Genomic DNA, 16,810 nt, shown 5'->3' with positions numbered 1-16,810 from the left:
TTAGGGTAACATAAGACAACATTCTGTTGGGGGTGAACAGAGGAATTCCTATAAACACAGCATTGATTTTGTTTGTATGATTGATTACCTCCTAGGTTTTGCTGGAACATATGAAATGATGGAAACACTGGATGAATGATAAGACCTGCTTTGTGAAACCTAAGCATGGCAGGCTTACAGCTCATGACACCTGCTTCATCACCAATGGGTCCCTTTTTTGGACTGCCATGGCAACAAGAAGCTATCCATGATAACATTTTTACACCAAGGAAATATCAGGTATGTGTTGTCAATAAAGGTGAGGCAAATTGAATAGATGGCACTATTATGAAATCTTTCATTTGTTTCCATTTCTTTCCCCCCATCTCCCCACCTACCTACAACACTATATTGTTCACAGTGCATCATATATGCTACCCATGAGACACGGGTTCAAGGCGATCATCCTACAGAATGGGGATTCATTTTGCCTCACTTCTCAGCTGAACCAAAGCAGTGTTGTGAATAAAGTAAACTGAATTTCTGGAACTTCTGAAGTATCAAACTGCTTAGAAAATCTTTGGATCCATTAATGTACTTAGTTGTCAAGGGAGTTGAATGAATCACAAATTTTTTTGAAAAGGCACTCCAGTACTTATGGTATGTTTTTATTTGCAGGTTGAACTTCTTGAAGCAGCTTTGGAACACAATACCATAGTTTGTTTAAATACTGGCTCAGGGAAGACTTTCATTGCAGTGCTACTTACAAAGGAGCTGTCTCATCAGATCAGGGGACAATTCAACAAGAATGGATCTCGGACTGTGTTCTTGGTTAACTCTAGTACGTGCAGCACTAGGGCAAAATGAGATCAGGAGCCCTCTTGGTATATAAATTATGAGTTGTACCCGTTGCAGCTTCGCTTGCAACCAAAGGCTTGTCTATTTATTATGCGTACCAACAAGGATTTAGATCCCCAAGAGAAGATTGTTCCTCTATCACTTCACCTTGCCCCTTCCTTTCCCATCTTCAGATCGCACCTGAAGACCTTCCTCTTTGACTGTGCCTACGGTCACCTCTCCTGGCTCGGAGTTGTGCTCCGCCACTTTGAAACGCTCTGGGACGCTACTCTGCGTGAGTGGTGCTATATAAATGCAAGTTGTTGTTAGCACTAGGCTCCGCGACCCTATCATCCCCATCCTTACCCAACTCCCCTGGCTTCCCATCACACAGGATACAGTTCCAAGATCCTGGTCCTCAAAGCTCTCCGTGGTCTTGCTCCCCCGTACATCTGCAACCTCCTAACCCCCTACCATCCTGTTAGCTCCCTCCACTCAGCGGGCTCCGGCCTGCTTCATGCCCCCGCCTTGCTCGCCCCACTATTGGTAGGTGGGCATTCTGTCCACTCTGCACCCACCCTCTGGAACTCCATCCCGCAGTCCCTCCGTCTTGCCCCCTCCATCGCTACCTTCAAGACCCACCTCAAGACCCTCCTCTTTGACCGTGCTTTCGATCTCCCTGCTTTTCCCCCTTGCCCTTCACCCGCCCCCACCCAGACGCCCAACTCGGGTCCGTAACTGTCCAGCACCTTGGGACGTCCTCGGCGCTATACAAATGTAATTGTGTTGTTGTTGTTCTAAAGAAATGTGTCCCAATAAAACTTTGTTCTTACAGTAACTCATCAAGCTTTAGAAACAAAATTGTCATATTTTCTAGCACCTTCTGTGGCTCCACTAGCAGCAGCTGTGAAGACCCATTCAGATCTGAAGGTGGGGGAGTATTCCAGCATTGAGGACGTTCAGTCATGGACAAGAGAAGAATGGCACAAATGCTTCATTGGACAACAGGTATTTATTTCATCAGCATTTCAAGGTCCAGCTGGTATTTGGAATATTGCCCAAAAAGTTTGTACTCGCTAACTAAGGTTAGAAATTGGCGAATCCAACTAATCAGCTGTTTCTAGTACCTCAAAATTGTCTACTCTTGACCTGCGAATGCTCGGTCTGGACTCTGATGTGAAAAGTGTTCCCATTGGCTAGCTCTAGCATTTTTCACGTGACTAGCAATTTTTTTTGCTACAAACAAAACATACTTACAAGTATGGTTTCAGATTAGTCTGACAAATTGCCCAATCCAAAGTGTTCTTCAAATAACTTTAGAGATTTGTGTGTGGCTTTTTATTTAATTGAACAAAAAGTACAACCCTAAAGTTAAGCAGGATGGTGCACGTGGCTTTATTCCGCTGAGTAAGTAGCGCTACCCTGTATGAAGGACACTATATAAATGCAAGTTGTTGTTTAGTTCCTTGGCAACCTCGGTGTTGCTAGTAAATAATTTAACATGTGTGCTACAGTACAAGGAGTTTTCTAAAGAAACTGAGGAGAGCAACAACAACAAAATTACCTTTGTATAGCGCCTTTCACGTTGGGAGGATGTTCCACGCAATTCAGCCTGATTGGTGCAGAAAGTCGGTATGTAAAGAGCATGTCCCCCTAATTGGTTTTGTCTTTCTAGGTGCTAGTAATGACTTGCCATGTCTTCTTGCACATCTTGAGAAAGGGTTTCCTTTTCCTGTCCAAAATCAACCTGCTGGTTTTTGATGAATGCCATCTTGCAATTAAAGATCATCCCTATCAGGAGATTATGAAGGTAGGATGTCAACAGTACTGTTTCACCGTTGTGTTATACGTGCATTAATTTCACCCATGCCCAGGTTGTGGCTGATGAAGCATTTAGCCATTGCACTTCCAGCACTTAGCCTTATTGCAGTAGTGGGGGCATTCCAGGATGCATTTGCCCACAACATTATTTGAAAGATGACCCACATGGAGTTTTGTGTTCTCCTCAACTGCCTATGTTTTAACTAATTATTTCGGAGAGCAGTTGGGGAGCAAACAAAGTAATTTGAAAAAGATTAGACTCCTTTAACCAATCCCGTAGTTTTACAAATACTGTTTCCACTTCATAAGTGAGTCGGATCTGCAATTCGGTAAGTCCTTTGCTCCGACCAAGAAGTATGTCTTGCCGTAAAGTACTTCTAGAAGTCCAGTGGGGGATTGGATGGGGAAAAAAAAGTTGTAGGACCTTCAACATTCATAGTCTATCCCAGATAAACCAGTACCCTTTCTAGGAATTTTAAGTGAATGGTTGAAAGGAATGGAGAAAATGAGATTAAGAATGAACTGTTGGATTACTTGGATTTTGTAATTTGTATTATGAAGAGAAAGGGAAAGAAGATAGGGATAAATTCTCTGGTCTTGAAACCGAAGGATCCAACATGGAATGTAGATTTCAGTTAAACCACTCACAAACCATTTAACATGGCATAAATACTGTGTACACCTTCAGCAAAACTGCCATACACATGTGATAATCTTGTTTAGGTCATAGCTCATCAACCATAGGAAATCCCACCCCCCCCAACAAAAAATGTCCATGGCACTCCCCATCCAAAACCTTTCTGATGAGGTATAATTTATGTCTCTACATCAATTGGGTATTGTGTTATTGGCAGACAGACGGGCATTTTGTGTTTATTAGTATAGATAGAAGATGGGGAGGGAAATTCACATTGGTAGTGTCAGAGAACCAGGGGATCTTGAACATGAAAATTCCACCTCTGTCTGGTAGTGAATGAGCTGACTAGTGGAATCTGAATGGTTTTAATTATTAAAATTTGAGGGACAATGCAATGGATTGTCTCAATGTCAAGAAATGCAAGTGTCTTTGAATGTTGCTGTTTTGTACAGCATCATTGCTGACCCACATCATTCTAATGTAATCAGGTACTCCCCGAGTGCTTGTTTAATGTTAAAGTCAGGGATAGAGATCCAACAGTTGTTTCTTTTTCTCCCTTACCGTCTCTTCCACCTTGCTGTGCTAGACATACATGCATTCAGACAGGGCTTCAGAGGGAAGGTTTCATTACTGGCTTTCATCTGCCATTTCTGTTCTTTGTTGCAAGTGGAATTCATTTGCATTATTGAATGTGTCAGTTTGATTGATTCTGACTAACCCTGTGGGTGTAGAGGCTATGGGAGTATTTGTTGGAATTTTTATTGCAGCGGGTGAGAATTGTAGCGCTTGCTTCTTGTTTTAGAACAACTTTTATTTGCCTCCCCACCCACTGCACATAAAATACTGTTAAAAATATATAAGCTGTCTTTTCACACACACTATGTTTAACGGTTCTCATCTTTAAATTCAATCAAGTGCAAATTACTGTCAGTGATTTAATTTGCTGCTGTACATGTGTTGAATTCTGATGGGTGCAATGTGAAGTCAAAAAGAAATCTTATTAAATGGGCTTAAATGCTTAATTTGATTTGAGTTTTTCTGGTAAGAACGTTAGACTGACTATAGAATTGCTAATGTTACGTGATTCATCTAGTCTTGAATTGCATGTAATGTTGTGCAGGGAAAAAGCATGTTGAATTGCTATGTTGAGGTACTGTATTGCTAAGGAGATATAACTTGCATATGGGCTTGAGTGAATCCTTTGTTGGCCAGTCTAATTTGCAACGCTGAATCTGTGTAGTGAAAACAGCTTATAGAGGATGTGATTCACTGCATCTTTGAGTTCTTGTGTAGCCAGAAGGAGCGTTGTCATTGGCAGTTTCTTTCTGTTAAGTAGATGTGTGAGGAGAACCCATCATGCCCTCGAATCCTGGGACTTACTGCCTCGATATTAAATGGTAAATGTGACCCTTCTGAATTGGAGGAGAAGATTCTGAAGCTGGAAAAGATTCTCCGAAGCAGTGCAGAAACTGCCACTGACTTGGTGGTGTTGGACAAGTGAGTTATAGACACCTTCTAGGTTCTCACTTTGTGTGCTTCTGATGCAAAGATGCACTTTGTGGGCATTGGGGCAGAAGTGTGATTTCTTTCAGTGCTGTAGTGTGATTTGAATTTGGTTCAAGGATGATGGAATGAATCTTTTTCTTTTAGTTATTCCACATGTGCTGGCTGAATGAGTACCGCATAAAATGTTTAGGTGTGTTGGGGGATTTACATTACATCTCGCTCTCATTGGTGCCTTGCTCCTATGAGTTGTAAACAGTTGAATTCAGGATCAAGGTAATGATATTTGCTATCATTATTAATCTGCTCTGAACAGATTCAGTGAGTGTTTGCCAAAGTTTGGGGTAAGGTCCCTGTCTGCCCATGTATACGGATAATTGACATGATAATTCTATACAGAAAGCTGAGAAATGTTTGCCTTTATGTTGGGGGAAGAGGGGTCGGGATTGTTACCAATTGTTGGAAGGTTGCTGGTGATTTCTGAAGTTGTAATTCATCATTCCTTTTGACCTCAGATATTCGTCTCAGCCTCATGAAGTCGTGTTAGACTGTGGACCATACGTGGATAAGAGTGGCCTATATGAAAAACTTTTAATGGAATTGGACGAAGCACTTAATTTTATCAATGACGTCAATAACATACCTGCACACTGTGATGATCGAGGTCCAACTTTAATTCCTAAGCAGGTATGGTAGCAGGAGTTGGAAACTGAGATGTAGCTTTGAAGTTTTTCTGGTAAGAATGTTAGACTGACTCCCCTTTAATAGTTTTCCAGAGTTCTCATTGTGTTTCTATGGTTGAATGCAAAATCAGATTGGCAGAGATTCAGGAACATTTTTGGGTGCAGCATAAGACCAAAATAAGAGTGCAGTTGTAGAACTGGTTACCAGGAAGGGTGGTTGAGGCCAGTCCTTGTTTAAGAAACTGCTCAATGATATAATGGGAAAACAGGAGGGTTGGTATTTTGGAAGGATGAAATAGTGAAAATGTAGATATCGGTGAAGACAGGATCAGGCACTGTTGAAAACTCTGGCAATAGTCAATGCCTAAGGCCTTATACACGACTAATTGCTGCTTTTGTAAAGTGCTTGAAGGAGATCAGCTCACAGGATATTATACCAATGGAAGGAAAAGGGTGGTGGCAGGGGATTCAAATTGACATAGGGAAGATCTTTGATTTCACTAGGGAACCTTATTAGGTAAAAAGATTTATTCTAAATTTTATTTTTTATTTTTCCTTCTCTGAGAAGCATGGAAAATATATCGCCTTTTAACTGATGATACTTTCTTCAGCTTATTAAAAGACCAGCTCGTTTTCTAGAAGATGCTTATGGGGGATAATGGGGAGGGTGACCATAATATTCACTCAATCCACAACTGTTTGTGCGACACTGCTGTGCTCAATTCAATTGTGCATACAATCAATTCACTTCAGTATATTCTGTGAAGCGCTTTGAGACATCTCGAAGACATGATAAGATGCAATATCACATGCAAGATTATTATTATATGCAAGATAACTATAATGTGCGTGTGTTGCAATTTAATATGTAACTTGTCTTTGCTGTGTCTCTTCCCCTGTTGAGTAACCTTCCTGTGGTTTGCTCTAGGTGTTGGTAGACTGCCGTGCAGTATTGACTGTTCTAGGACCTTGGTGTGCAGATAAAGTAGCTGGGATGATGGTCCGAGAACTGCAGAAATACATCAAACATGAGCAGGAGGAGTTGAACAGGAAGTTCCTTTTGTTTACAGACACTCTTCTGAGAAAAATCCATGCACTGTGTGAAGAGCACTTCTCGCCTGCCATGCTTGATCTGAAATACGTCACCCCCAAAGTCAACAAGCTGCTTGAAATCCTCCACGAGTACAAACCTTTTGAACGGCAGCAATTTGAAAGCGTTGAGTGGTACAACAACCGAAACCAGGACAATTATGTCTCGTGGAGCGATTCTGAGGATGAGGACGAGGATGAAGAGATTGAGGAAAAGGAGAAAACTGACACGAACTTCCCATCCCCATTCACCAATATATTGTGTGGAATTATTTTTGTTGAGAGACGCTATACAGCAGTTGTCTTAAACAGGTAAGTGATAAGTTTCGAGTTGAAACTCAAAGTAAAACTTTATGGTTTTAATAACCTGAAGGGGCTTTTCTGTGTTTTCGGAGTTGATGTATCAGAAGCCCACTGTTAGTAATGCTGTCTGCTGTGACAACAAAAGCATCAGTTTGGAACCCATGAAGGCAGCTTATAAACTCCCACAGTTTTGCACAAATCAAAAAGCTTCCAAGTGAACCGGCTTAGGATTTAGATGAGGTTGGCTGGATAAGTGTTTCCCTTGCCATTTATGTCTTCGTCAATGTGTTACCGCTTTAGAATATCTAGAGCAATGTTTTGAAGTATCTTGGGCAGATTAAATGCCTGTAATCAGTTTGTGATGTCACAAATTTAACCATTAAGGATGGCATTCAGCTGTCAACATTCACCCATGGAAGGCCTGTGAAAACACCATTAAAACGTCCTGCAGATTTCAGACTATAAAATTGCTTTGCTAAGTGCTGTTGCTCTTCTACAAATGCAAAGCACTTCAAGTCTTGACTCTCCTTTCATTAATTTTATTTCTGTAACTGATAACCTGTCAGATTTGATTTACTTTTCATTATTCATAATACCGCTGTGTTTATATAAAAAAAGGTTGAGCACGAGTCTGCGATGGAAATATTCTGTCTGATCTCAGGATTCGGCTGCTTCAGATTCTTTCCAGTCTTTGGTGGAAGTATTTGGATCCCTTGATGAGATTCTCCCAATAGTTTTCACTTCTTTTGTTCTTGAGGTAACTCATTAGGCAGAACATGCGTTGGATGTATAATTTTGGTCTTTCCATGCCTTACTGAGGAGTCCTAGTTTTGTGTACTATATTTGCTGCAGTTCTTAAGAAACGAGTTTCAACCACAACAAATTATGTTTACACGGTGTCTTTCACGTCGGGAGGACATCTCAAGGTGCTGGACAGTCAGGGATTTGAACCCGAGCTGGGGGTTGGAATCAGGAGGGGTTGAAGGCACGGAGGGTAAGGGTAGAAGGGTGTCCGAAGGCACGGTTGAAGAGGCGGGTCTTGAAGGAAGCAAGGGAGGGCGGGAGGCGGAGGGACTGTGGGATGGAGAGGCTCAAGGTCCGACTGCCGATGGTGGGCTGGACAGGTGACATGGAACAGGCCGGAGCCAGCTAAGTGGTGGTAGCAGACTGATGTGGTTTCAAATTTTGACTTAAGAATTTTTCACATCGCTGCACATTCTTAAACTTTAAAGACAACATAGTCCCTCAGGCTAAGATGAGGATCTCAGATTTTCATTGAAACAGACATTTCAGCACAAATAAAGCCATTGTAGTTCTGTATTCTACCTCTCCAATTTGTGCAGTTTCACATGAACCTCTTGTCTAACTCCCAGGCTAATAAAGGAAGCTGGCAAGCAGGATCCAGAGTTGTCTTATATTAGCAGCAATTTCATAACCGGTCATGGTATCGGAAAGAACCAACCTCGGAACAAACAAATGGAAGTGGAGTTCAGGAAGCAGGAAGAGGTAAAAAAATCTAACTTGTAAAGCCTGCCTTTTTCTTTTTTACTCTTTTTTTTAACCAAACAGATATTTTGTTGATTTTAGCCTTATGATATCTCCCACTTTTCTCCCCCTTCCAGTCCTAAAACATCTGACACCTCTTTCCTATCCTTCCCCCCCCAACCCCCAATACACACATTTTTATCTTAATAGCCTATTTTTATGCATGAGCCTGGAAGTGATTGAATGCAAGCTAGTTGACAATGACCATCATACCCAAGCCACATTCTATTCTTGCCCAGCATCCACCTGTTCCACATGCACAGCTGATGCTGACGGGTGACCGATTGGCTCAGTTGATGGCACTCTTGCCTCCTGGATCGTTAAGTTGTGGTCAAGATTCATGTCAGGTCTTGTTGATGGGTCCTCCTAATAATCCTTGCATTTGATATAGCACCTCGTCAATGTCTCAATGTCTCAAAAGTGCTTCACAGGATGTACCGTAAAGTGGTGTGATTGTGCATTTTGTTGGCGAATAGTATAGGAATGGTGGAGCACTGTAAGGTCAGCAGTGCTGTCCTCAGATGAAACAATAATATCCTGTGACACTGTTCAAAAAGAGAGGAGAATGGGAGAGAGAAATTATTATGCACAATTCTGACCAGCGTCAAACCGACTTAATTGTCGGAGCAGCCTTACTACTATAGTCCCAGAAGTTCAACGTAATAAAGTTTTTTTTTTCCCCCCCTCTCTCTCTCAAATTGTTCCAGGTGCTGAGAAAGTTCCGTGCTCACGAGACCAATTTACTTATTGCCACTAGTGTTGTTGAGGAAGGAGTAGATATTCCAAAATGCAACCTGGTGGTTCGGTTTGATTTGCCTACAGAATATCGCTCTTACGTGCAATCCAAAGGCCGAGCTAGAGCACCCATCTCGAATTATATCATGCTTTCGGATTCTGATAAAATCGAAGACTTCAAGGAGGATCTTAAAACTTACAAAGCAATTGAGAAGGTACCTGTGGTTTGGCAGTTTTGTAACTCAGGCAGTCTCGGAATGCAGAAAGAATTAACAGACTCGTACTTGCCTATTATTCTGTCGAGTGCTGGTAAAATGTTGAGTAATACGCTGCAATGTTTATTTGCTGCAGGAATACTAAATCGGCTCTATTGGGAGCAGATAGCTGTTTACTCCACTTGGTTGAACTTAATATACTATAATAATCCTTGCATTTGACATAGCGCCTTATCACGTCATTAGACGTCTGAAAGTGCTTCACAGAATAAACTGCAAAGTGTAGTGACTGTATTTTGTGGGCGAAACACGGCAGCCAATTGTGCACAACTTGCACATCAAAGGCTGTTATTTTTCTCTTATCGGGGTTGTAACCGTCTTTTCCCAGAGAATCTACCATACCGTACTGAAGCCGCTCACTTAGACTGACTAGACCGTGGGGAGGCTTTATACAGCACACGAGCCACCACACATCCTAATTTCCCCCCCCCCCATCCCTAGCCAGGTAAAGAGATGAGGTCTACAGAATAGAACAGACGTCTCAAAGTGCTTCACAGAATGTACGGTAAAGTGAATTGACTGTATATTTTGTGGGCAAAACACAGCAGCCAATTGCACACAGCAGCGTTCCACAAACAGTCGTGGATTCAGTGATCATTTTTTTTGAAGGATTATTACCCCCGGAAAAGCGACCCGCTAATCGACTAACAATTGGGTTCCTACTAGATAAACACAGGCATGTGGAGTAAGGAAACTTGCCCAACATTTTGGCCTGCCAGGAATCGAACCTGGGTCACTTCGCTTGTGAGGTGAGGGTTCTAACCACTGAGCTACAGGACTCCATAATATGCCTTATGGACAACGATGAGCTTCCTCCTCGCCCACTGCTTCACCATTGACAGTTCCATATCTCAGATTTGTTTTGCTTGTTTTTCTGAGATGAGTACTTCATGGTTTCAGAGCAGTTTGGTACTATAGTTGTATGCTTTCTAGGACTGTGCCTGAACTAGAATTTTTATTAGTCATAGTTCATCCCAACAAAAGAAACTTGGATTTACACAGCGCCTCTCATGCAGGGTAGCTTCCCAGAATGCTTGACTGTGGCGGAGCACGACACTAGGCTGGTGGGAGGTGAGCGTAGGCAAGTCGAAGAGGAAGGTTTTCAGGCGTGACCTGAAGATGGGGAAGGAAGGGGCAAGGCAGAGGATAGAGAGACGGTTTCGGGAAATCTGGTGTCTCGTAGGTTGTACCTTTATGTGCTCATCGGGTGATTGGGTTTTCAGGAAGATTTATGTATTTGTGTCGGTCTCTCCCTAAGATTCTCCGAAATAAGTGTTCAAAGTCTGTGGATTCTGCTGACGTGGAGGTAGAGCCTGTTGCTGCTGACGATGATGTGCTTCCACCATATGTATTGCGGCCAGAAGACGGAAGCCCCCGAGTAACGATCAACACTGCCATTGGACATGTTAATAGGTAACCGGAGTGGACACCAATTCCAACCCATTCAAACATTATCCATGTTCTGAAGGGTTTGCATGGTTTCATTTTGTGGCTTGTGGTATTTAGAGGATTATAAAGTACTCTTAACCACTAAACTACAGGATTTTGTGGAGTCCTGAGCTTAGTGCTTAGAGAACTCGCCTTGCAAGCGAGAGGACCTGGGTTCGATTCCCAGCCAGGGTGAAATGTTTGGCAAGTTTTCTTACCCTACACTCTGTTTACTTAGCAGTAAGTAGGAGCCAGGTTGTTAGTCGATTGGCAGATCGTTTTGCAGGAGTAATAATCCCTTTTTTTTAAAAAAAAATTGGTCACCCAGTCCATGACTGGTTTTGGGACACAGCTGTGCACAATTGGCTGTTGGTTTTGTCCACAAAATATACAGTCAATTCACTTTACAATATATTCTGTGAAGCGCTTTGAGATATCTCGAAGACGTGATCATTTGCTGTATCAAATGCAAACATTATTATTATTTTGTGACTAGTTATATTCAAAGGCTTATAACTTGAGGCTTATTTGTGATGCTTACAAGTTTCCAGGGATTTTTTTCCTGGGAGTTCCATATGTGAAGATAAGTGGCAACTCTCTGAAATTCTCTGCAAGATGCTATGCAAATGTAATTCTGTTGTTGTTGAAGCAATTACACAGGTGAATGGTTCATGCGTTCAAAACTATAAGAGCAAGAATGCAACAATATATTTGAACCCTGTGATGCAGTGCCTTCAATCGTGTGTGTAGCTTAATCCCTCTGGTGGACAAAAATATGGAATGCAAGCTTGAAAATCTGATATTTCACAACTGCACTGCAATTGGCCTGGGTTTGTACATGTTGCATCATAATTGCAAGCCAATTAAATGATTTCCTCAGTGAATGCATTGGGAGACCTCATGATGTGGGTTTAGTGGCCTTAAAGGAATATTTCTCAGAACACTTTAACACAACATGTCTATGTTCACGTTGTGCTCCGCCGCTGTCAAGCGCTCTGGGACGCTATTCTGCGTGAGGGGCGCTGGATAAGTGCAATTTGTTGTTCGCAAAAGACAACAAACTTCACATTGGGGGGGGAGTTCTATTTCTTATTTTCCCATTGATGTATAAAAACACAAACTTTAGACGGATTGCTTTACTCAGTACATAAAATGATCAAAAATAAAATGCATAGCAGTTAGATGAGCATCAGACAGAGAAAGATGGGTTAACATTTCAGTGTGTCCCTTCAGAACTTGTAATAGGTTTCTAACATTCCATAGCAGAAAAGCTTCATTGTTGGGCACAAGTGACTGCTGATGGCATTGTGTCCACTCTGCTGTTATGTTTCTCATTAGCATTGTGAGTGCTATTGTATAGCTTAGTGTGTGCTGTAAAGGGGTGATCTATCCTGATTTGGGGTTTTATTGATTAACCAGCTTTGTTCTTGTGGTTTAAGATGCCCTCGGAACTCCTGCCTTGAGTTTTCAGAGCACCCGATCTTTTAAGCCGAGAGAGAAATTTGTGCCATATTGACAGTGGTGTATTGAACATTCCTCTTTGTGCTTTCTGTTTTCAATCTTTCATTTCTCTTATTGAAGCCAAGTTTGTTTTCTTCGTCATTTTTATTGCAGCCTGTATTTTCTTTCCTCCCTAGTTTAAATCTTCTTTAAAGCTCTCTCTTCCCCCCCCCCCACCACCGACACACACTCTCATATACACGCACACACACCCTGCCATTGGAGTACAATTTAGTTTAGATCTACAGATTGACTAGAACTGAAGCCTATTAACAAACAACTAATCACCTTTGGGCCCATTCTGCTGCCAATTTAATATTTGTTGCTTTGAGATGTCGCGACTTCTACATTGTCATGAGTTTCTGCCTCTTTAATTACACATTTACATTTATTTCACTTTAATGCGTATGGTATAAATTGGATACGCATCGTTGATGTATTGCATATGAATATCTGTTTGTGATTTGGTCGGATTTGTCCTTTGAATAAGCAGCTCCCCCAATTGTGTACTGTACTGGGATTGCCATGTATTTTGTACTTGGGAGTGTGGAGTGAGTACCTAACTCTCCATGTTCCTACAGATACTGTGCACGGTTGCCAAGTGATCCATTCACACACTTGGCTCCGAAATGCAAGACTCAAGAACTGTCAAGCGGTACTTTTCAATCAACTCTCTACCTTCCCATCAATTCACCCCTTCGCATCCCAGTAACTGTAAGTAAACGCTTGTTGGTATTATTAGCAGTCTTCTTTCGAAAGATGAGTTCAGTATATTCACCTTATATGTTCAACTGAATATGTTGCCCGTTATTTCAAATTGTTCATTGCTGTTTGCCTACAAAAATACACAGCCACTAACTTGAGGGTGGGTGGGTGACTGAAAGCACGGTTCAAGGGGAATGTCTTGAGATGGGCCTTGAAGGAGGCACAGGCGTGGGCAAGGCGGAGGAACCCAGTGACTCCGGGGTGGACCCAACCCAAATCCACCTCTCTGCTTTCACCCTTGACTGCAGGACCACTGCTGTACTGACGGGGTGTCTGTTAGACATCAAGCCCTGGATGAGAGCTAATCTTCTCCAGTTGAATGTTGACAAGACCGAGGCCCTCCTTCTTGGCCCTCCACACCTCGAGCACTGACAGCATCACTATCGTGAACCTGGACTGTATAATGTTTTTGTGTCTTTCACTCTCTTTAATAGGGTCCTCCGATGCCCTGTACAAGATTAGCTGAGAAAGCAGCAGCCCTTCTCTGTTGTGAAAGACTGCACAAAATAGGTGAGTGAGCAATCAGTTTCCCTTCCTTCCTTGGTCTTTGTTCTTGACAGATATGAAAACGTAAGTGAACGATGCCTTGTTTTGTCTGAGCAGGTGAGCTGGATGATCATTTGATGCCAGTGGGGAAAGAAACCGTGAAATATGAAGAGGAGCTTGATTTGCACGATGAAGAAGAAACCAGTATTCCTGGGAGACCAGGCTCTACAAAACGCAGACAGTGCTATCCTAAAGCGGTTAGTGTAGCAACGTCCAACTCGCTTTAGATAGACATCCTTGTGCGCATTAAGCATTTGCGTTTCTGTGGAGCAGTAATCTATTCCACAGCCAAATAAGTGGAGTGCGGGTTGTCTCGCAAAGCTGCTGCTCACACGACCCTTGAGATGTTATCTGAAATCCTGTTCATGGTGACTGATCTAATTCCTGCTTCACATTGAGATGTGAACATAGAATGGCATCCACTGCCATATAGGAAAATGTTTTGTTTCCCACGGGGATTTGTGCTTGGTTCAGATATGTGAGTGTCATTGTTTTTCTCCTTTGTTTTTTTTAAACTGCCCGTGAGTAACAGAACAGGTGTATAGCCCAATACTGCACCCCTAATCCATGCAACTGCCTTCCTCTAGCTTCCATCTTACCCATCCATTCTGTTTCAGGCCTGTCTCAAAACCTACCTCTTCAACAGCACCTACCCTTTCCCCCTTTTCCCAACTGATGCAGTCTCAGCTGTTCTCCTACATGAAGGCTGCTTTTGCTCCATAAATGCAGATTGTTGTCCTGCTCCAGTGCCGTTGCTCTTAAACTGGCTTAGTGACGTGAGAGTCTCCTCACTCTGTTTTTAATATTCTTTTACCCCCAGCTACAGTCAGGTAGGGCCTCAGTCCTTAGTGGTGTTATGAGTGAAATTGTGATCCTGGACTCCATTGTGCTGTGGAACCACAGGAATACAGCCTAGTATAGGATATTTTGGAGAGAAACATTTCCCAACAGCTGTCGATTATAAAGTGGTGCCAAGAATGTTCTATTTCCTATCTTAGCTTTATTTATACAATATTTCAAAGGCTTCATCAGAGGCTAGAAGTCATTCAGCTTATCACTGTTAGCAAACACTGGTGCAGATCGGGTATTACATTTGCTGCACAAGCAGTAGCACTTCAGAGCAATTCATTGTGTGAAATTTTTCCATTTGATAAGACATAGGAACCAGAATAAGCTATTCAGCCCCTCGAGCCTGTACCACCATTCTATAAGATCATGGCTGACCTGTACATCAACTCTCATTTATCCACCTTTGCCCCATATCCCTTGGCATCCTGACCTAACAAAAAACCTCGACCCCTTCTCGAATGCAAGTATTCTTTACTATAGTTTTTCAGATATGTTGAGGAACTAAATTGATGGTGACTCAAGTTTTTTTTTTCCTTTGACCAGATTCCTGAATGTCTGAGGAACAGTTACCCCAAACCTAACCAGCCTTGTTACCTGTACGTGATTGGCATGGTGTTAACCACTCCTCTTCCAGACGAACTCAATTTCAGAAGGAGAAAGCTATATCCCCCCGAAGATACAACGCGATGTTTTGGAATACTGACTGCCAAACCGATACCTCGGGTAAGTAGCCAATCTTCCTTCTTCTATCGTCGTCTTGTGTTTTTTGAAGGCGTTCAGGCCACTCCGCCCCCACCCTTTGGAACTCCATCCTGCAGCCCCTTCGTCTCGTTTGCCTCCTTCAAGGCACATCTCAAGACCCTTCTCTTCGATCGTGCCTTCGGTCTCTTTCCCCCCCCCGCCCTCCACCCGACCCGATCCTGAACCCCAGCTCTGGTCCGAAATACTGATTGTCCAGTGCCTTAGGATGTCCTCCCAGCGTGAAAGACGCTGTACAAATGTAATTTTTTTTGTTTTTGTAAGATTAAAATGTTCAAAGTATCAATATTTTCTCCAAACAAAATGTTGTAAGTTAGTAATGCTTTCAGTACTGGGTAATTATAATAAGATGAAAAATCACTCTGCGATGTATAAAAGCAAATTGATTGAAATGGCGTACTCTGTGTTGCAGTAGGTTTTACCAAATAAACGTGTTTGTGTTACTAGATTCCTCACTTTCCAGTGTACACCCGTTCTGGGGAGGTTACCATATCTATTGAATTGCGCAAATTGAATTTCACATTGGGTGCGAAGCAGCTGGAGCTGATCACTAGGCTACACCAGTATATCTTCTCTCACATTCTTCGCCTGGAGAAACCTGCACTAGAATTCAAGCCTACAGAAGCTGATGCAGCCTACTGTGTTCTACCTCTCGATATAGGTAAACGCATGGCACCATTTACAGTGCCCCCGAAGTGGCAGTTTGCTAAATGTATACATTTTATAACTAACTGCTGTGTTTAATTAAGTCGTTTTAAGGGTTGATGTGTGGTCCCCTCTTCTCTCGGTCTTCCTCCCCCGCCATGTGATTTATGATTTCATTCAAACCTCGGGCAATGCCAGTGTTGGTGAACACAGCCAGGAAGAGTATAGTTTGGCAATTTCTTCCTTCATAGCATTTTGAATCGGGTCACGGTTCCTCAGTGTCATTTCCAGCCAAACACTGGAGTCATTACTTTCTACCCTGACTTGATGGGCACTGTTGAGCAGTGAGAAACACTATGGTCAAATGGCCAACTACTATATGCTTCATTTGCGACATGTATATTTAGAATTGGACAATGTTTTTATGTCATGAGTTCTGATATAATGTGGAGTCCTGTAGCTTAGTGGTTAAAGCACTTGCCTCGCAGTGAGAAGAACTGGATTTGATTCCCGGCAAGGCGAAACATTGGGCAAGTTTTGTTACTCCACTCACCTCTGTTTACCTAGCAGTACGTAGGAACTCTGTTATTAGTCAATTGGCGGATTGCTTTTCCTGGGGTAATAATCAAAGCAAAAATAAATTTTAAAAATTGATAATAATTTGGTCACTCAATACATGACTGTTTGTGGGACACTGCTGTGTGCAATTGGTTACTGCGTTTCGCCCACAAAGTATACAGTCAATTCACTTTACAGTATTTTCTGTGAAGCGATTTAGGATGTCTCAAATACTTGATAGGACGTGAAATCAATAGCCAAGATTATTATTATCATTATAATGTATCAGTTAGTGCACTTTTGTCAACAAAAGTTTGGGTATCACTGAATTACTGAAAATCTATCTGCTGAAA

At 42.2% G+C, this 16,810-nt stretch overlaps 1 protein-coding gene across 3 annotated transcripts in view; it reads left to right on the top strand.

Annotated features, from left to right (window-relative positions):
* Positions 1-16,810, top strand: part of dicer1 (dicer 1, ribonuclease type III) — a 57,154-nt gene that overhangs the window by 18,201 nt on the left and 22,143 nt on the right. For 2 of the 3 annotated variants that reach the window (XM_007911355.2, XM_042337864.1), the window contains exons 4-18: positions 96-279; positions 658-820; positions 1,694-1,824; positions 2,492-2,626; positions 4,611-4,771; positions 5,293-5,464; positions 6,389-6,861; positions 8,226-8,358; positions 9,105-9,347; positions 10,666-10,820; positions 12,917-13,049; positions 13,535-13,610; positions 13,704-13,843; positions 15,039-15,218; positions 15,702-15,915. In XM_007911355.2, the coding sequence (XP_007909546.1) occupies positions 166-279; positions 658-820; positions 1,694-1,824; positions 2,492-2,626; positions 4,611-4,771; positions 5,293-5,464; positions 6,389-6,861; positions 8,226-8,358; positions 9,105-9,347; positions 10,666-10,820; positions 12,917-13,049; positions 13,535-13,610; positions 13,704-13,843; positions 15,039-15,218; positions 15,702-15,915 (2,623 nt within the window). In that variant the 5' untranslated portion in view covers positions 96-165. Of the gene's footprint in view, positions 1-95; positions 280-657; positions 821-1,669; positions 1,825-2,491; positions 2,627-4,610; positions 4,772-5,292; positions 5,465-6,388; positions 6,862-8,225; positions 8,359-9,104; positions 9,348-10,665; positions 10,821-12,916; positions 13,050-13,534; positions 13,611-13,703; positions 13,844-15,038; positions 15,219-15,701; positions 15,916-16,810 lie in introns of those variants that run through there. The other variant, XM_042337865.1, reaches the window with a different exon arrangement.

Source organism: Callorhinchus milii, unplaced genomic scaffold, assembly GCF_018977255.1.
Source record: "Callorhinchus milii isolate IMCB2004 unplaced genomic scaffold, IMCB_Cmil_1.0 Scaffold9, whole genome shotgun sequence".
Lineage (NCBI taxonomy): Eukaryota > Metazoa > Chordata > Chondrichthyes > Chimaeriformes > Callorhinchidae > Callorhinchus > Callorhinchus milii.
Note: the sequence above shows the minus strand (reverse complement) of the source record. Positions and strands in the feature narration are given on the sequence as shown.